The 18680-nt window shown below is 50.7% G+C and overlaps 6 protein-coding genes across 6 annotated transcripts; 3 read left to right on the plus strand and 3 right to left on the minus strand.

Annotated features, from left to right (window-relative positions):
• Positions 1-128: 128 nt before the first annotated feature.
• Positions 129-1478, minus strand: BO83DRAFT_144622 (RNP domain protein). The gene has a single exon (XM_025526188.1). It carries the CDS (start codon positions 1375-1377, stop codon positions 232-234), a length of 1146 nt encoding a protein of 381 aa, XP_025383660.1. The 5' UTR covers positions 1378-1478; the 3' UTR covers positions 129-231.
• A 1618-nt stretch (positions 1479-3096) lies between these two features.
• BO83DRAFT_382084 (NADP(+)-dependent, decarboxylating phosphogluconate dehydrogenase) lies at positions 3097-5629 on the plus strand. The gene is made up of 5 exons (XM_025532152.1): positions 3097-3317; positions 3728-3864; positions 3927-4378; positions 4441-4869; positions 4926-5629. The coding sequence occupies exons 1-5, from the start codon at positions 3301-3303 to the stop codon at positions 5364-5366; spliced, it is 1476 nt and encodes a 491-aa protein (XP_025383661.1). The 5' UTR covers positions 3097-3300; the 3' UTR covers positions 5367-5629.
• A 238-nt stretch (positions 5630-5867) lies between these two features.
• BO83DRAFT_144688 (anticodon-binding domain-containing protein) lies at positions 5868-7307 on the plus strand. Its single transcript, XM_025526189.1, has 4 exons — positions 5868-6445; positions 6586-7072; positions 7121-7172; positions 7247-7307. The coding sequence occupies exons 1-4, from the start codon at positions 6312-6314 to the stop codon at positions 7279-7281; spliced, it is 708 nt and encodes a 235-aa protein (XP_025383662.1). The 5' UTR covers positions 5868-6311; the 3' UTR covers positions 7282-7307.
• A 5281-nt stretch (positions 7308-12588) lies between these two features.
• Positions 12589-13188, minus strand: BO83DRAFT_382089 (uncharacterized protein). The gene has a single exon (XM_025532153.1). The coding sequence runs from the start codon at positions 13076-13078 to the stop codon at positions 12755-12757; it is 324 nt and encodes a 107-aa protein (XP_025383663.1). The 5' UTR covers positions 13079-13188; the 3' UTR covers positions 12589-12754.
• Positions 13189-13856: 668 nt separating this feature from the next.
• BO83DRAFT_144716 (putative nucleotide-sugar transporter) lies at positions 13857-16371 on the plus strand. The gene is made up of 2 exons (XM_025526190.1): positions 13857-14519; positions 14581-16371. Exons 1-2 carry the CDS (start codon positions 14067-14069, stop codon positions 15952-15954), a joined length of 1827 nt encoding a protein of 608 aa, XP_025383664.1. The 5' UTR covers positions 13857-14066; the 3' UTR covers positions 15955-16371.
• Positions 16372-16439: 68 nt separating this feature from the next.
• On the minus strand, positions 16440-18537 carry BO83DRAFT_440908 (DNA-(apurinic or apyrimidinic site) lyase APN1; the record flags this gene model as incomplete). Its single annotated transcript, XM_025536295.1, has 5 exons — positions 17882-18537; positions 17792-17828; positions 17626-17745; positions 17433-17567; positions 16440-17337 (listed from the first exon to the last, which is right to left on the minus strand). The coding sequence occupies exons 1-5, from the start codon at positions 18360-18362 to the stop codon at positions 16440-16442; spliced, it is 1671 nt and encodes a 556-aa protein (XP_025383665.1). The 5' UTR covers positions 18363-18537.
• Positions 18538-18680: the final 143 nt, after the last annotated feature.

An 18680-nucleotide genomic window follows, 5' to 3' on the forward strand; every position in this document is an offset into this window, starting at 1 on the left:
TGCTGTAGCCGATACTATATATTGCTGATGTACGGAATCCGCATAATGACCCTGGGACACTTGTCTATATGAATAATTGTTTCCCGAGACCTCGGTATCATTCCGCTGCTCACCATTTATTTGAACATTGTAGACGTCCTTTTATGCTAATAGAGAGTTATCTGCTTAGCTTTATGCATTATAGTTTACCCGATACACACTAAATTTTTGGAAACATACAACATGCCTCCTTCATCCGATAATCTTGAGTCCTCCCTTGGTCTTTCCATGCTTTTTGACGCCATCATGCTTGACCTTACCACTGCCGGAGCCACCACCCGAACCGCCACCACCACCATGCTTCTTCCCATTTTTCGTGTTGGATACGGGACGGACCTCCGTGGTGGCTCGTCGGAGCAGAACCGGATGCGAGCCAATGTACTTGCCCTGCATCTCTCTCGCGGCCTTGAAATAGTCGTCGCCGTCGCTGAAGCTGACGAAGCCGTAACCTTTACTCTTCTGGGTACGTTTGTCGCGGATTACTCGGGCCTTTTGAACGGAGGTGTACTTGGAGAATGCCTTGAGTAGCGAATCGTCCGTGACCTCTCCAGCCAGGTTGCCTACAAACAAGCGGAAGTGTGCGGGATCCCACTCAAGGAGGGTCGAATCGGACCAGGTCTGACCACCGCCGGCACGAACCACAGTCTTCGGGGCAGGCTCCGGGTTACCCACGGTGGGTGCTGGCGTGTTAGCCGCTGTATTGGAACCGGATGGGGTATTGGCACCAGAAGCGGGACCAGCAACACCCGGGTTGACACCCGGGCGACCAGGGACCTTGCCGGCTACGGGCATCTCCTCCTTGTTTACGTAGGCACTCTGCCACTGTGCAATCTGGGCTTCCGTTTCAGGGTCCAGCCCCGATTCATTCCGGCCAAAGTTCCTCCCACGCATGCCATAGGCGCCAGACTGATCGCCTCCTGCTGGCGTGAAGGGGTTTTGAATTCGAGGTACAGACGGACCGTATGTGTTATCATTGTACTGGGCGGCCCCGTAGTAAGAAGGGCCGCTTTGATATGACGCTTGCGCCTGAGGGTAGTAGCCACCGTAACTGCCCGTGGTCGGTGTTGAATATCCACTAGATGTAGTGGGCGGAGCGGACACGACAGGGCTGCTGGTACGGTAAGATTGACTGGAAGCTACTGAGCGAGGCTGGAATGCTGTGATGGCGCTGTAGCCCGGTCGAGACCCGTTTCCGCCATAGCTGCTATTTGCGCCTGACGGTGCCGCCGAGTATGCAGGTTGAAAGGTAGATGGTGAGGCAGCACTTGCTGTCGCCGGCGGCCGGGGAGGGAGAGATGACGGGGCTTGTCTGAGACCTGGAGGTGGCGGAAAGGACATGATGAACGGAGAGTCCGATATATAGTATAGAGAGAAAGGTGGTGGATGATGTGATGCGCCGTGTGCAAACTAGCAGCAGACACGTACCTTCAGGGTTTGACTGACGCAGCAGTCATACGCCAGACGTCACGCCTGAAAAAGGTTCCGAATCTTGATGGGGGGAAAGGACTAGTGATGAGCCTTTCTAGATCTTTCCTTGCACTAGTACAGAGACAGGTGAGTAGACAGAAGGCGAAGTGGTGGTGGAATATCTAACAATTCCTTGCTGTAGAGTGTGAAGAGGCGACGGCGGTCCCGATAGTCAGATGGGTAGTGTATCGAGTAATTGCGAACCGTGTGCTGTTGGGAGGTTCGGGTTGGCAAGCTTGGTGGCCCAGATGACGGATGAAGTCCAGCGCGGCAGGAGAGAAAAGACCGCATGAATGGTTTTTCTCGCCTCCCGTTCGATGCAAACCGGGCATCGTCCATACCACGTGACTTTAACCATTAAACTCACGTGATGAAACAGCTGGCCGGCCAGGCTGACCTCCTGAGTCAGCCAGCCAAGCACAACTTTTGAGCCCCCAACGGATTTCCCACATGTGATGCAACCCCCACCCTAATCCCCTTGGGAAATGCAGTAGCCGACCGCCGGGGGGAGGATCGTCCCTATAGGAGGGCATCGTGCCAATTCCATCACGAGAGGAAAAGACCGGTGCGGGATGAAGATAAGAAGTCCCCGGAAATAGCGACCAGTTTCTCCGGCTTATGGATTCTTCTCCTCCGCGGGGTCTAGATACCCAACGAATTCCGATGGCTGGGATACCGAAGGGCCCTCGAAAAGCAGAACATACTATGACAATGCCACTCTACATACAGGAGGAAGTCCGATGCCGTACCCGATAGATAGGCATTGTTGATACACTTGGAATGGGGTGATGGAGGAACCACTGTCTGAACCAACAGTAACAGTGAATTACTGTTCGCAGTTAGACAAGATGGGGAAGAGTGGAGGGGAGACCGATTTATCCGCCTCCGAAGGTGCTTCACCGAACGTGTTCTGGGAAGTCTGGGAATTTCGGTCCCTTTTTTGACTGTTGCTGGGCCGATGTAGGAATTAGGAAACGCGGGCTTTTATTACCTGCGTTACGGGCGTATTTTGCTGCGGCCGGCAAGTGCCCCTCCATGCCCCGCCATCTTTGAAGCTCCTTGCAACACCGTCATCTCCGAACATGTCATCCCTAGGGAATCAATTGGCGATTGGAGTCGAGTAATGTAGGTGTCTGTCATCAATAAGGAATTGATGAAACTGAAATATTCAATCTGGAAGAAGGAATAATGTAGAGGTCGTATTTTACGAGGATGACAGTGAAAAATGGTGGGGGGGGCTTTTATAGCAGTAAATGGTAAGTAGTAGGTGTATGCATGCTTGTTGTATTACCCAAACTAGATTTAATTTCAAAGAAAGAACAGCCATCACTACATGTTAGATACTCCTTACTATAGTTACTCACATAACAATTATTACTCACCAACCATCTATCCGCGGGCTTCCATGTATGTTCCGGTACCAAACTCCCTCTCCCACCGGTGTACTTTACTACTAAGTCTTGTTCACCGGAGGACTCTGCTCCTCTCTTGCTCAGGTGCTGCCCCGCCCTCCGTCCCACCATGACGGAAGAGCTGCTCCGTAAGCCGTCCAGTTGCAGCGAATCCTGCTCTGACATCTTCGAACGCCTTCTCCCTTTCGCTCGCTTCTCTTCCTCTTCCTCTCTTTCCCTTCCTTCCCCTCCAAACTAAAACCTTCCTCCTTTTCTCCATCTTCCTCTAGGCAGTTAGTTCTTCCTGACTGTACATATATCCACCACCTCCCCCTCTCCTCTACTCTTCCACCTCTTCCATATCTCCATTTCCAGAGTCTCATACCCCCCCCACTATTTCATCATGGCTGACCAAGCTGTGTAAGTACCCTGCGGCTACCATTGTTCTCTTTTCCCTTCCCCTATCCCCTTCCAAGCCTACATGTCACCTCAATCATCTGCTTTCACCCACAGCTTGGTACCCCTCCGACGCATCAATGTATGAGCCGGGAGAGATCCAGCTGTTCGTGAGTCAGCTGGAGAATGAAAAGACTGCTTCATATGGCTTCCAGGATCCATCTTCCATTGATTAGTGGTGATGGTGCAATAGACCGCCAGCTTCGTGGGGTTTGCGTCTCGACGTCATAGTAGCGTTAGAGGCAACGCAGCTTCACTCGTCCACCCCCAAATTGTCACATTTCTGCCCAGCTATTGACAGAGGATTTGGCAACTGACTTTAGCGCCCGTCTCGCCGGCATCAATGTCGGCGCTCCGGCGCGTCCTTTGCCTAGTGCTGATTTCGGTCTCATCGGTCTGGCCGTTATGGGTCAGAACCTGATCCTTAACGCTGCTGACCACGGCTTCACTGTTTGCGCCTACAACCGCACAACCTCCAAGGTTGACCGCTTCCTTGAGAATGAGGCCAAGGGTAAGCTCGCTCTGCCAGGATGCATCTCAGCCCTCAGATCGACTAACGATTTGGGTTATCAGGCAAGCCCATCGTCGGTGCTCACTCCGTTGAGGAGTTCTGCGCCAAGCTGAAGCGCCCCCGTCGTATCATGCTCCTTGTCATGGCCGGAAAGCCCGTTGACCAGTTCATCGAGTCTCTCCTGCCCCACCTTGAGAAGGGTGATATCATCATCGACGGTGGTAACTCCCACTTCCCCGACAGCAACCGCCGTACCAAGTACCTCGCCGAGAAGGGCATCCGCTTCGTCGGCAGCGGTGTCTCCGGTGGTGAGGAGGGTGCCCGTTACGGCCCCTCCCTCATGCCCGGTGGTAACGAGGAGGCCTGGCCCTACATCAAGGACGTCTTCCAGAGCATCTCCGCCAAGAGCGACGGCGAGGCCTGCTGCGACTGGGTTGGTGACGAGGGCGCTGGTCACTTCGTCAAGATGGTCCACAACGGTATCGAGTACGGTGACATGCAGCTGATCTGCGAGGTAAGCTTGAGACCATGCAACGATTGGATATAAGTGTATGGCAACTGACTCCTATGTTACAGGCCTACGACATCCTCAAGCGTGGTCTTGGTCTCCCCGCCAAGGAGATCGCCGATGTGTTCGCCAAGTGGAACAAGGGTGTTTTGGACTCTTTCCTCATCGAGATCACCCGTGACGTCCTTTACTTCAACGACAACGATGGCACTCCCCTCGTTGAGAAGATCCTCGACAAGGCTGGTCAGAAGGGTACCGGCAAGTGGACCGCCATCAACGCCCTCGACCTTGGCATGCCCGTCACTCTGATCGGCGAGGCTGTCTTCTCTCGCTGCCTGTCCGCCCTCAAGGACGAGCGTATCCGTGCCAGCGGCCTTCTCGACGGCCCTACCCCCGAATTCACCGGTGACAAGCAGGCTTTCATCGATGACCTCGAGCAGGCCCTGTACGCCTCCAAGATCATCTCCTACGCCCAGGGCTTCATGCTCATCCAGGAGGTAAGTCTGTCCACAGTATGGTTAGCCTCCTTTCGGCCACTGACAAGTTACTATAGGCTGCTCGTGAGTACGGCTGGAAGCTGAACAAGCCCTCCATTGCCCTCATGTGGCGTGGTGGTTGCATCATCCGCTCCGTCTTCCTCAAGGACATCACCAACGCTTACCGCAAGAACCCCGACCTTGAGAACCTCCTGTTCGACGAGTTCTTCAACACCGCCATCAAGAAGGCCCAGAGCGGCTGGAGAAACGTTGTTAGCAAGGGTGCTCTCTGGGGTATCCCCACCCCCGCTTTCAGCACTGCCCTCAGCTTCTACGACGGCTACCGCACCCGCGACCTCCCCGCCAACCTGCTGCAGGCCCAGCGTGACTACTTCGGTGCCCACACCTTCCGCATCAAGCCCGAGCACGCCAGCGAGACCTACCCCGAGGGCAAGGACATCCACGTCAACTGGACTGGACGCGGTGGTAACGTGTCTGCGTCCACCTACATTGCCTAAACGAAAATGCGATGTAAAACGCTGGACGTGGAGCCTCGCACTGGTCTAGCATGGGAACAGGCTGGGCTAGAATCAGGAGAGTTAACTAGTCGGGCTCCCCTGAGCACATAAACAAGAATGATGACGATCAAAACGACCAGCAAAACAGGAAATGAATTTCTATTATATTTTCATTAACATGTATCTAGATGTTTATTTTCTTTTCTTTTTCTTTTTTTGATGGGAAAAACGTATGGAATGAAATAGTCTTACGTTTCTTTTCACAAGTCTTCTAAACTGTAGTATAATAGTAGATTGAATCCTGTATCCTGATGAGTAGTGGGATGAATAAAGGACGTAGTTCCGAAGAGACAGAACTAACAGTTGAGGCTGGTGAAAGAGCAGCCAACTGGTGATTGCCGGAGGTGCTGCTCCGCCCTGGACTAAACCGGATTGGGCGACGGGAAGGTCGTGACTCCCTTTCGGCGGCCATCGTGTCAATCCAATGGTGCACAATCACACCACCATTCTGCCCAACTGCATGCCAGGACGCTGAGGAGCTTTCCCTCCCGGGCTGGTTGTACTTTATTGGCGTCGTATTCACTTCTGTGTTTGTTGTTTTACTGGATAGTTTATGTCTTTACTTTTTGTCGTTCCTTTACCCAACTACGACTAAGCTGCGGTTCCCGCCCGTCCCACTTTTGCTTGCTCCGCGCTCGAGTGCCATCGTCATTGCTGGTAACGACCGTGGCTTCCACCTAGCCTGGAATCCCATTCCGATCGATCATTTCGACCTGTGCTTGACCTGATTAGCCCTCACCGTGAGCAATCGTGTGTTTGGGGCATTTTCGACTCACTCCGCCATTGTTCCTCTGCAGAGACAGCCCAGCTACTGCCTGACTGTGGAGCCTGTCCTGTCCTGCACTGCTCTTGGTGGGATAGTTCAACTGTCTCCTGCCCGAGCATATGGCAGATAACAAGCGCCACAGCGTGGGAGTAAGAACATCTGCACAGGGATCGTCTGGTGCAACTGCAGGCCAGGGAATGGCTGGTGCCATGGTGCCTTTGGAGGTGGCATTGAGCCGTGCAATTGGCGCACGGTAAGCCTCGACCTATCATAGCACTGTTGAGCAGAGTTCCGTCTGTCCAGCAAGTGCTAACACCTGCATGCCTTTGCCAGAAAGCCTCTGGATGGATGTATAGAGATCTCAAGTTCATGCTGATATTGTGTTTTGTACAGTGTTCGTATCAGTACATCTCCGGTCGCCTCCACCATTGAGGGAACTCTGTTCACAGCCTGTCCGGTCACAAACCTCGTTGCCATCAATACTGCCGAAGAAGGCAAGTCACAGACCGGCGATTACCACGTCATCCCGGTGTCGCGCATACAATCCTTCCAAGTTCTTTCTTTGTCTCCGTCCAACACCGATGGGGCTTCTTTCTCTGATGCCGTACCGCCTTTGCACGCACTTGATATTCGCGCTCTGAAGGCGCGGGAGGCCGCTGCTGTCGGCAAGCTGCAGGAAGGTGAAGCACGTCGAGGCAAGGGAGTCACCAAGGAGGCACAGGATCTCTTTGACGCATTCAGTCGCACAATGCCGGCCCGGTGGGATGGAACCAAGATCATCGTAGCCGATGCCGTCTCCATTGCGGCTCCTTACCGCCCCGACGACTGCCGGCCGCTTGTGGCGGGTGACACGGCTGCTCTTGCCCGAGTACGCATGGTGGTAAGTTGGCCTTATACATAAGACAGGATACGTCTGACATTTGTGCAGCTTGAGATGGAGCGTAAGAAGATTGAACTGCGCAACGCGAGTGCAACTATTGGTAAGTCTAACCTACCCATCATTCAGAGGCGGGCCCGCTCGTATGAGGCATGGCGGCTAACAAGCTGACTCTAGGAGCCGGTGCTGCTGGACAACGTAAAGGGGGCTGAATACCACTTCCTAAATTTTTTTTACCCATCTGAAAGGCTCGATTTTGCCTCTTAGGTGCAGTGCCGGGGATGACGATTTGCGTAGGACCCATTTATCCTTGAACGCAATTTAGCGTATGATAAACCGGAGAATACGAGTTCTCCCTGATTGTCAATTATACACGGAAAGGATTGCGCGAGGGGCCATGGTCGACGGTCCTTCAAGCAGGCGCAGACATGGACAAGGGCGGCATGGCTTATACAGAAGCGGACTTGTACTTGACCAATGCTTGGTGCAGCGGACAAGCTTTCTGTCCTGGAAACCAGCGCATCATATAGGTCGGGAATGGAGCCTTGCCTTCTGGCATGTTCTTTAAATTTATTTCCATTAGATACAGGGGCCGCATGAATATGAGACCTATCTGATCTATTTATCTCCATTCTATGAACGACTACTGTATTAACCAGTTGTGCCATCAAGCAGCACACAGGACATAAAAATGTTGTTCCCATTAAGAATGACCGTCTCCCTACAGAATCAAAGTCTACACACTGCCTTCTTCCGATGAAAGCAAAAGAAATAGAATCCGATAAGACCAACGAATGGAGTCAACTTTGAGTTCCCTTTTTCCGAAAAAGCAACGACTGATTATTAGTTGCTTGATGTGTATAATGCATATTTATGGGAGATTGCTTATGTCGGGAATACAATAAGCAGTTCTGTTCAGCTGAGGCTTACCTTGGTACTATTGAACTATTAGATGGTTAGATCGCGGAAGAGAGAGAGAGAGGTATCGCTTTTGGCTGGGATGTGGGGATGGGCATATAGTGCGTGTGCTGAGTGAGTTGATTAGGTTGTGCATGGGTAGTCGCCTTACCCGGCTTATTTGGTACTCTATTGGTCTATGTTGTGTAGTGGTGCAGATAGACTGCTAGCTGCAGGGGGTAGTTGATTAGGGTGGATAGTATGTCAGAGATAACACACTCTTACACTCCGACTTTCTATCAATTATAACAGACGCATTACTATATTACTATGTACCACGAACCCATGGATTAGGGTCAGAATTGAAGTATAGATCGAAACCATGAGAAAGAAAATAAACACCAATGCTACAAGTACGCTTGCTCACATACGCATGATCATTTCCAGTCCTCCTGTCCATCCACACAAGTATCAGTGTTGACCAACTAGGATCAACGTGATTACATTCTTAAAACTGAGGACAAGTACGACTCGACGATTTCCTGGAAAGCGAACATGACATGTTCGTGGAACCTTTCACAAAACTCCCCAACCACGTGCATGTGGGACTTGAAATGATTTCGTTGAAAGGGTCCTGTCAAATCTCAAAATGAATGTACATTTACGTATCCCCTTTCATCCTCGAATATCCACTGAAAGAGCTTGGTCTCGTAGATTTTCCACACACTCAGTTTTAGGATAGGGTTTCCAATCGAACTAACTTAGAGTTCTTAGGCTAATATTACTTATGCAGTATCTAGATTTTAGACTCCCCGCAGTGAATTACTACAGAGAATGTTCATATGCCACATATCAACAACCATCAAAGCAACAGCAACTCAGCATCTCAATACTATTCTCTCAAGCCTACTGAATTATTACTTCATAGAACTCCCATACCATAGACCACAATACCATCCTCAACAGACCCTGGACCCTTACCATACTGCACCTCCATAAAAACCCCCCTTTCATATGACCTTTTAATACCCAACCCATAAAACCACTCTATATACCACTGCCTGCAATCTACCCCACGCGAGGTAAATGCGCTACAAGCGGTTCCAAACAAACATTACATCAAGTTCACCACCTGAAGGATCAACTTTCACCTCGTGACAGATACGTGGTCCATGCAGGTGAAGATATGTGGGCGTATGCCACTGGCTAGAACCAAAGGAATTGTTTTTCTTGGGGAGTTCGATCCCGAGCCATTCCTGGCCTTAGAAATTAGAGGAAGTTGATAGGGGTGGTGGATTGGCTTTACAACCTTTAAGATAGCTTTTATGCATAGTATTCAAACACACTGTACTACCAACTAGGTAGCTGAGTGCTGAGTGGTACGAACATGGTTCTGGATTAGGGATGGTATAGTCAATGCTCTTATACTTATACCACTCCCTTCTGATGGGGGCCTGATTCTGGGGTCAATTCTTTTGTCTATTAGTAGTATATGCAGTTTATAGCATTGTAATATGACCCCGAGCCGCAAGTTCAATACATAGAATAAGTATAACTAGCGATCCAAATCTAAACTCGATCATATCATATCTGGTAGTTGGAGAATAGACTCAGACATAAATTTCAAGCAGAGAATAATTCTTTCCTATCAACCTCCTCCTATAACACCCAACATCATCCACTCTCAACATATCAAACCGTCATCTGTCTGTTTCCCGCCCCCCTCCACCGGCATGCCCTTCTACTTACTCATAACCCACAAAACCCTAATAATTTACTTACTACAACTAACACACTCATCCCAACCAGCTACCTCCCTCCCTCCCCTCTATCACATATACCTCACCCCCAAACCACACATCTTCAGACAGACAACGATGCCCCGCAAATGCCCGACGTGCGGCAACACTGGCGCAATAACAACCACGTGCGCGAACTGCCAAGGATCCGGCGGATGGTGGAAATCGACACGCACGATCTGTGATCGATGCGGGGGCACGACGGTCGTGAACTCGGGCACACTCTTTGCTCGAAGAGTGACATGTCCGAATTGTAGGGGCGCAGGGAGCTGGGTGAAGAATCTGTGGCATAAGTGTGGGAGATGTAAGGGGAGTGGACGGGCTTTGGCGCCTTGTCCGAGTGCTTGTAGGAGGGGGAAGGGGGTTTATAGTAATTGGTAGGTGGTAGTAGCTATTATATTGTTATCGTTGGTAAGAAGGGGTGGACAGAAGAATTAGTATAGGGGTTTGATTGCATTTGATTAGTAGTGTATGATTCTCCGTATAGTATCATAAGTTGTGTGTACTACGTATTACAATTATCCTGCTGCTTTTTTTTTGAGGCTGCCGCATTTCACTTAGTCGCTTTTTCTAGAGGGGTAATCTAGTATGTAGAGTGGCTTTTTGTACTAGATCTAGATGACGAATGTAAATCATCAAAGTAATCATTCATTTTTCGTTGTTGATGATGCAGTTCAAAGGAACAGTCGATATTCTGGGGATGCGGGCTTTTATGCTTGCACTATCCTTGCTTGTACTATTCTTGCGTTCCGGTTGATGCTGTGTTATGATTTCTCAAGCATCTTAATGATATTAGACACTATTATGTATCTATATGGCCTTTGAAGCTCAACGCAGGCTTTCCTTGGGGCCTGGAAATATCCGAGCAGTAGAGTATATGTAAAGGGTTATATAGTAGTGTAGATACCCAAGTTAGAAGGATTTACCTGTAGAATAAGAGAGCGAAAGTATGTAAACCGAATGTCACTATAGTTATAAAGCCAAGGAATTGGAGTTTTTGCACATTAGACTGTTAAGATTGATAACAGCGTCTCTCTATATAAGAGAGGTTAGGAAAAGGGAGTAATTCTATCCAAAATAGAGTGCAATCAAAGACAACATGCAACTATAATTGTGTTTGTATATCCTCTGAGTAATAGCTTGTTATCATCGACTGAAAATGCCAAGTTGTATACGTCCAGTGCGTGCTTCAGAGCGATCAGTGAGTGCGCAGGAGAGCTGGACGGGACAAACAACTTCAGTAATGTCACTACTACTATTTTCGCCGGAGAAATAATATCAGCAGTGGCTTATCTACTAGCCCCATGAAAGCAGAACCAAACTTTCAACAGAGATGTTGAAGCGTGGCTGACTGACAGACAGACAGAATTTCAATAAATTACTGTGTAGTAGATAACTTAGTAGCTCGAACTATTGATTGCATTGCGGGATGAAAATAGTGTGATGAGTGACAATGACTTAGAGTCTGTGCTTACTGCAGCTGTTCAGCCCTCACATAAACTACTAGTATTGGAAAAAGGTTCAGGCAAGGCAAGGGAGTGTTGTTTAGAAAAAGAAAAAAGGCAAAAGCCACAATTGAATTCTCCGAGCCGCTTGGACCCATTGTACTTTGATGTACAGTAAAGTAGTCTAGTACGTAGTAGAGACTCCGTGCATAGTCTAGCATAACAGCATAAGCAAAGAAAAGAAAAAGAAAAAAGGGTATGGAAAAGAAGTAAGTTAGTGAGTGCATTCCGGGTTCCCTGCAGCTCCCGCCCCTCTTTTTGCAACAGAATCGGGATCATCAGTGGATCATCAGATGCAGGTTTAGCATCATGCAGATTGGGCTATTGTATGAACTATGGGATTAGCTAACGCGGGTGCAGGGCTGCATGAGATTGATAGTTTTGTGCGTGTTTGTTCTGTCGATGACAATCATTTTAGGGCATGGTCTGGTCTACTGTGGGATGTGTTGGTGAAGTCTGCATGGCATAAGTGTGATGACATGATTTGATGGGTGGTGGCGATTGAGACATGGCGAAAAGGAAGGAAATAATGATGACTCAATGAGTTGAGGAAGTGGATACAAGGGACAGAAGATCATTCTTCAAACAAATGATCGGTGTTGGGGCCACCCCGCATTATTGATGGGGGTGATGGGATGGGATCAGCATACTTTGTGCTTTGAAAGTAGTCTAGCTCTCTCGCTCTCGCTGCTGGAGTGTGACCCAAATGAGGGAGCAGCTGTTCTGCCCAGCTTCTGGGCAATGAATGGGGGCATTGAGGGGGGGGGGGGGACAACAATGGCATACCTCACTAGCCATATGCACCTCAACTCGTAAAATCCTATCTATCCAGTCTAGATACCTTGGCTTGGGTGATCTTCTATCGGAAAGACAGCCGTCTTGTTCCTGCCGAGGGGAGATAAAAGGAAAAAAAGGACCAGAAGCGGCCGTGGATTATTGCATTGGGCGGCACCCAATCAGCCCAGCGATGGGGTCGTGTTTAAAGTTGGATCCAAGGAAGCTCCGAGTCGATTCAGGTCTAACCGCCAAGAGTCGGTGTGAATAATCTACTAGTTGTGTGATCATGAGAGACGGCACGAAGCGCCGCTTTTCTTCTTTTTTTTTCTTACGGTCGGAAATAGTTGTAGACCAGTGTAGACATCAGTAACCTTAGTGAGGTGGTGGATGTTTCACTACATGTCTACTGTTACTTACTAAATAGTACTTTGACTTGCCAACAACCATCGGCTATCCGCGGGTTGCTGCTGCTGCTGCTGCTGCTGCTGCCTGATCGCGTGAGGAGATGCTGGTTTAATCCCTCTCTTTCTTGCTACCCGTAGGAGGAAATTGATGATGTTGTTGTTCTTGTTCAATCCTGATATCCTTCTCCGTATCAATTGATCGATCGATCTATTGTCTTCACGAGTGATGAAGCTGAAATGCTCCAGTTGATCGCCAGCCATGGATGATGGTCGAGTTAGTCAAGTTAACTCCAAGGGAAGCAATTAATGCTGACCCCGGATCGGCCGGAAGGGACCAAAGACCCGAAGGAATCTAGAAAACGAGGATCCCCGCTCCGAATCTGGGAAGGTTGGCTGGTGACTTGTCGAGCTGAGCAAAACATCCAGCATCATTTGACAAAAGTAAGTAGTAGTTTGTAGTACACAATTCTTTGACCAGACCAGCATTATTTCAATAGGGGCCAAAACAAGACAGAAGATGAAAAACAAAGGGCCCTTGGTTGAGTCTTCTCTTTGAGACGCGGATGGATGGTGGATCCTTGTGCCTGGCCTTTTCGGACGGTCCTTCTTTTCTGTCATCATTTCCATGATTAGTTATTAATCTTCAGCACCAGGTGATGCTCGTATCCCTAATCAACCAGGGGGAGAGGATTAAGTAACTAACTAACTACTAGTGGACTATCGCGCTATGACGTTGGAGAGGCTGTGGCTGTTGGCAACAACCTTCATATTATTATTGTGATGATTATTATTGTAATAGTAATATTCTTGTTCGAATTTCTCTGTTTCCCTTGGCGAGAAAAACAATAATTCCAATATCCACTTTTGGGTTGAAACTGGCACTACTACTGTTTAGACTGTGACTCTGACTGACTGCCTGCCTTGACTCCCTCTTCTTCTCCCTTTGCCATTCCATTCCAATTCCCCATTTTCCCAAATACTCATTCTGTTTCTCCGTTTCAACTGGTTCATCCTGCTGTGCTGACTGGTTGTGTGAATCCCTCCTTCTTTTCCCTCCTTTCATTTCTTTTTTCCCTATCCTGTTTTTCTTTCCCTCCTTTCGCGTGCTTATCCCGCCTCTTCCTGGCTCACTGTCTCTCTCTGCCGCTATCAACGGAGACGGCGTTCGTGCATCGGTCGCCCTTGCATCCCCCATCCTTTCTCCTCCTGCTCGGGCTGTCCTGCTGCCACTCCTATCTATCTCTCCCACACACACACACACCCTCCCTTGACATTTTCCTTTTTCTCTCTCGTGACTCTGATTTGCCTTCTTCTGCGTGAGCTTTTTTGTCAACGTCCCCACTAAGACCAGTCAATTCCCTCACCGGCTTTCCTTCCATCACTCTCCTTCGGGCATCCGGTGCCCCTCGCCATTCTTCACCCTCGCGAATCCCTCCCCTCCGGTCCTAAAACTAGTATTCTCCCTCTGCGCTGGCCCACTTGAGACACATACCCTAGTCCTACCTTTCGTCACTGATGGGGCTCGCGCCATCCTAGCGACTACCCTCCTTTCCCTCTCCTTATCGCCCTCTTATATCGTGCGCCGTCCCGCCCCGACGGCACTCCCTCTCCGACCATGGGTGTCTCCCCATCTGGCAATCATCATCGACGGCGGAGTTCAGTGCTAGCGGGCGCTTCACAATCAGCTCCAATCGAACACCGGGACGATACCCCAAGGGCCATTGGAGACCCTGCTGGCTCCAAACGAGAGGAGCCCAAGTCCTCGCCGGCTGAGGACGCCGACATCTCCGACCTGTCCTCGATCGCAGAGAGCTTGGAAATGGATTATATTAGCTCAGACGACGACCTCCATGATGACGAAGAAACGGGTCTCACAGCGAAGCAGAGACGCCAGAGGCGCCGCAGAAGGCAGCAGCGTCGACAGTTGGATGCCCGCATCGCCGACGTCAAGGCCTCGAAGCACGATACATTACCCTTTGGATTCACAGACAGTGATGTCTTCAGGAGGCTGTCCATCAATGCGGGCTTGATCCTATTGTGGTATTTCTTTTCGCTGTCGATTTCAATTGTAAGTTGCTCCCGTGCGCGTATTTCATGGCTCACATGCTAATCCCCGTCGGTCTTGGTAGTACAACAAGTGGATGTTCTCCGATGACGATGTTGTCTTTCCGTTCCCCCTCTTTACCACGAGCTTGCATATGGCCGTTCAGTTTACCTTTTCATCCATTCTCCTATATTTGATACCCTCTTTGCGTCCGAAAGCGCCCGCTGTGTCCACACCCACAGGCTCGCCCGTGAGCGAACATGATCCCCATGAGTCCCGACCGGTGGTCACCCGGTTATTCTACCTTACACGTCTCGTCCCCTGCGGTGCGGCGACTTCCCTCGATATTGGTCTCGGAAATATGTCCCTGAAGTTCATTTCCCTCACCTTCCTCACCATGTGCAAATCATCCGCACTAGCATTCGTCCTTCTCTTTGCCTTTGTTTTCCGCCTCGAAACCCCATCCGTCAAGTTGATCGTGATCATTGCTACAATGACCGTGGGTGTGGTCATGATGGTCGCCGGCGAGACCGCTTTCAATGCGGTTGGGTTTATCCTCGTCATTGCATCCGCCTTCTTCTCGGGCTTCCGATGGGGCCTCACACAGATCCTCCTTCTACGCCATCCTGCGACGGCGAACCCGTTCTCAACCCTCTTCTTCCTTACGCCTGTGATGTTTTTCTCCCTGATCGTCATTGCGCTGGCGGTAGAGGGGCCTTTGGAGATCATCGCCGGCTTCCAAGCCCTGGCGGCTGCCCGTGGAGGCCTGTTTGCAGTCTTCCTGCTGATCTTCCCTGGCATCCTGGCTTTCTGCATGATTTCCTCTGAGTTTGCGCTCCTCAAGCGCTCCTCGGTCGTGACGCTGAGCATCTGCGGCATCTTTAAGGAAGTCGTCACCATCAGTGCTGCCGGGGTCATCTTCCACGATCAGCTCACTGCAGTCAACATTACGGGCCTGGTGGTCACCATTGGCAGCATCGCGTCCTACAACTACATGAAGATCTCAAAAATGCGCTCAGAAGCTCAGAAGGGCGCGTGGACACGAAGTCCTAACCTGGACTCTGAGGACGATTCCGATCCGACTGGGGAGCGCGGAGAGTACAGTCGGATCCGCAACCCCGAAACGAGCTGTTTCCAATCTCCGGGCATCCATGTCGACGAGGACAATGTGAATATTACTCCTGAGGATGACTTGACCGCTGGCGGTCGGCGCTCATTCCGTGTTCGTGCCAGTGGCGCTAGCAATGCGCTCGGGTTAAGCATCAACACTACCAATCTAGGGGACCACGATAGAAATTTCTCCCCTCGAGTGTCGGCCCCCTCGCCCTTGAAATCAGCTCCCCCCGTCATCATGTCCCTGGAAGCCGAGCTTAACCGGACGGCTTCCGGCCCTAGCCTCGGTAGCAAGCCCCAGACCTCTCCAGAACGGGCTTCACCTGAAGGACGCTCAGCTAGCTAGACGAGTATCCTTGGAATTGCTGCTTCAAGCACTCTCACCATGGTTCCTGGGACCACTGGTATGGTTCGACCTGGATTTTGCTTCCCTACTTTTCTTGATATCCCAAGACCCCTTTGTTCGGTCTACAACGTCATGGCATCAGCGTTCGAGTTCGTCGATGGTCGCAGCACGTTTCTGATCTGGATGGTCCTTTTTATCTTATATCGGCGGTTCTGATCAGCATGCCTAGAAATCGGCATGTGTGGAGTACATTGGGCGTCCCGCACATATTGGCAGACGATGTCTGGTATAGACAGTGATTTATCGAGTGATACCATGTTATCTATCTCTTAGCTCTAAAGGAGCTTCATCGCATTGCAGTCTACGTAATATCGATGTCGAAGTAGATCACTCTACTCCAATATTATACCATTCACACACACATCATTTTGTTCATACATTCTAATACTTCATATGTAGTAAGTACTATGTATTAATACATGGCTTCACTCCGAACAACTCTGACACCCCTCCTCATCACTCCCTTCCCCATCACTCTCATCCTTTCCCTTCTTCCCCCTCGTAGTTTTCGTCTTCGTACTCCCCTTCGCCTTCCCACCCCCATTCATCATCTCCATCAACGTCTTCTGCCCCTTCTCCTTCTTCGCCGCCTTCTTCGCCTCCGCCTCCATCTTCCGCTCATACTGCTCCATTTGCTTCTCGCGCATCTCCCTCCCTTCCTCAGATAACTTCGCCTCCAACGTCCGGAACTCTTCTCCCTCAGGATCCATCCCAATCAACGACTCAAGCAGCGCAATTTCACCCGCCCAGACGTTAAAATCCGGTACTAGCTTTGCAGAAGTTCCAGCCGGCTTCTTCTTCTTGCCCTTGGAAGACTCACCCCCTTCTTCCTTGATATCTCCCTCGGGTCGATCAATCGGCGTCTCCAAGATCATGGGTAATCCCTCGAGCCGCGGCTCGTTCATAACGTTGTGGAATGCGCGGAGACCCAGGAATCCCGTGCCGATGTTGGCGTGTAAGTCGCGTTTACTTCCCCGCGGGGCTTTGGAGTCGTTTAGGTGCAGGGCGCGGAGGTATTGCAGGCCGATTACGTCGGAGAATTCTTGCATGAAGGAGGCGAAGCCTGATGGGGAGGAGAGATCGTACCCTGCTGCGAAGCTGTGGCATGTGTCGATGCAGATGCCGATTCGGTGGTGGTACTCTTGCGGGATTTGGGATAGGATGTCCCGGAATTCGTGTAGGTAGCCGCCTATCGTGCTGCCGTGGCCGCACATGGTTTCGAGGACGGGGGTGACGGTGCTGGTGGCGGAGAGGGCGGAGGTTAGGGCCTTTGCGAGTCGGGTTATGGCTGAGGCGTGCGGGGTTTGGTTGGCGCTGCCGGGGCTGTGGGGTTGGGGAGTTAGTTGAGGGGTTGTTTTTGGGAGTTGGGCAAGGTAATGAGGTAGAGTGTGTAGATGTGGGGTGGTTGGGGGGCGTACTGGAAGTTGTAGAGGGTGATGCCGAGGGCTTCACAGCGGCGGAGGTCGTCGAGGAATGAGTCGTATGCTTGCTTGGCTTTGGTCTTGTCTTCTTGGGCTAGGTTCACGAGGTAGGAGCCGTGGGGGAGGATGTGTCTGGTATGTGGTTAGATCAGGGTTGGGTGAGTAGGTTGGTGTGGGTTGGGAGGCTCACTTTGCGCCGTCGTATTTGTGCTCGATGCAGAGGTTGCGGAATTGGTCGCGGTGGTCATCTTGGAGGGCTGGATTGTCCCATTTCCGCTGGGACTTGAGGAATAGAGCAAAGGCGTTGCCGCTGGGAGGGATTAGTGATGGTTGGTTATGATGGTGAGTGGACGTACCCGATGTGCATGCTGTTGTGAACCGCGTTAAAGACGCCTGTAACACATCGTAAGCATCATATCAAGGATGATTAATTCAGTAAGGCCAACCTTTGGCGGCGCTGACATGAGCGCCTACGCACATGCGTAGACCCTGCGTGCGCGCCCTCAACGGTACCATCTCGACTTCTTCCTTTGTCTTTCTCTTCCTTGTAACCTTGGCCTTCACCTTCGGCTTCTCATCCGCTTCTTCGTCCTTGACCTCGTCTTCGTCGTCAATATCTGCCTCGACCGTGACTGTCTCTTCCTCCTCAACCTCCTTCTTCACCGAAACGACCCGACCACGAGATTTCCTCGGTGTCGCCTTGGGGCTCTCAGCAGATTCGGTCGGTGCTGTGCGCGCAGTGGATTTGGCAGACGGCGACTGCGTTCCGAGACCTTCGACGGACTTAACGCGCTTCGATCTTCGTAGCGGGGAGCTCTGTTCCTGAGCGTCGTCTGGCTTGCGCTTGTTGCCTCCCAATTCGGGGGAGCGTGGCGGCTCAGTCGCCACTGCGGATGAGGCTGCTTTTCGGGCACCGCGTGGAGGCATCGCAGCTTGTCTAGGGCACTTCAAGGACTATGAAGTCATCCGATCTGGCCAGTCGTTCTGGAATGGTAGGATGGCAGGCGATGGTGGGCCGTGAAAGGCAGCAGGATCGGCCCGGCGGTTTGACGCGGTCGACGCGAGCGGGAATTGCTTGCTTGAGGCGATTGCTTGATTTGGACTTCCCGCGCGTTATATTGAGTAGAATATGAATTGATTAAACGTATTTGAATATGAGTAACTGATTTGAATCACATAAATTTCCTTCATAAATTATGGATTGTCCTCAACGAGCATCATGAACATCTCTGCAGCAGCGGCAGC

This window comes from Aspergillus eucalypticola (genome assembly GCF_003184535.1).
Source record: "Aspergillus eucalypticola CBS 122712 chromosome Unknown BO83scaffold_32, whole genome shotgun sequence".
Lineage (NCBI taxonomy): Eukaryota > Fungi > Ascomycota > Eurotiomycetes > Eurotiales > Aspergillaceae > Aspergillus > Aspergillus eucalypticola.

Bases quoted from the DNA above. Each gene is read 5' to 3' on its own strand.
- BO83DRAFT_144622 (XM_025526188.1), bottom strand. From the start codon at position 1,377: ATGTCCTTTCCGCCACCTCCAGGTCTCAGACAAGCCCCGTCATCTCTC.
- BO83DRAFT_144716 (XM_025526190.1), top strand. From the start codon at position 14,067: ATGGGTGTCTCCCCATCTGGCAATCATCATCGACGGCGGAGTTCAGTG. The intron at 14,520-14,580 runs GTAAGTTGCTCC...CGGTCTTGGTAG, and splicing joins TTTCGCTGTCGATTTCAATT to TACAACAAGTGGATGTTCTC.
- BO83DRAFT_144688 (XM_025526189.1), top strand. From the start codon at position 6,312: ATGGCAGATAACAAGCGCCACAGCGTGGGAGTAAGAACATCTGCACAG. The intron at 6,446-6,585 runs GTAAGCCTCGAC...TGTTTTGTACAG, and splicing joins AGCCGTGCAATTGGCGCACG to TGTTCGTATCAGTACATCTC. The intron at 7,173-7,246 runs GTAAGTCTAACC...AGCTGACTCTAG, and splicing joins CAACGCGAGTGCAACTATTG to GAGCCGGTGCTGCTGGACAA.
- BO83DRAFT_382084 (XM_025532152.1), top strand. The intron at 3,865-3,926 runs GTAAGCTCGCTC...TTGGGTTATCAG, and splicing joins CCTTGAGAATGAGGCCAAGG to GCAAGCCCATCGTCGGTGCT. The intron at 4,870-4,925 runs GTAAGTCTGTCC...AAGTTACTATAG, and splicing joins GCTTCATGCTCATCCAGGAG to GCTGCTCGTGAGTACGGCTG.
- BO83DRAFT_382089 (XM_025532153.1), bottom strand. From the start codon at position 13,078: ATGGAAATGATGACAGAAAAGAAGGACCGTCCGAAAAGGCCAGGCACA.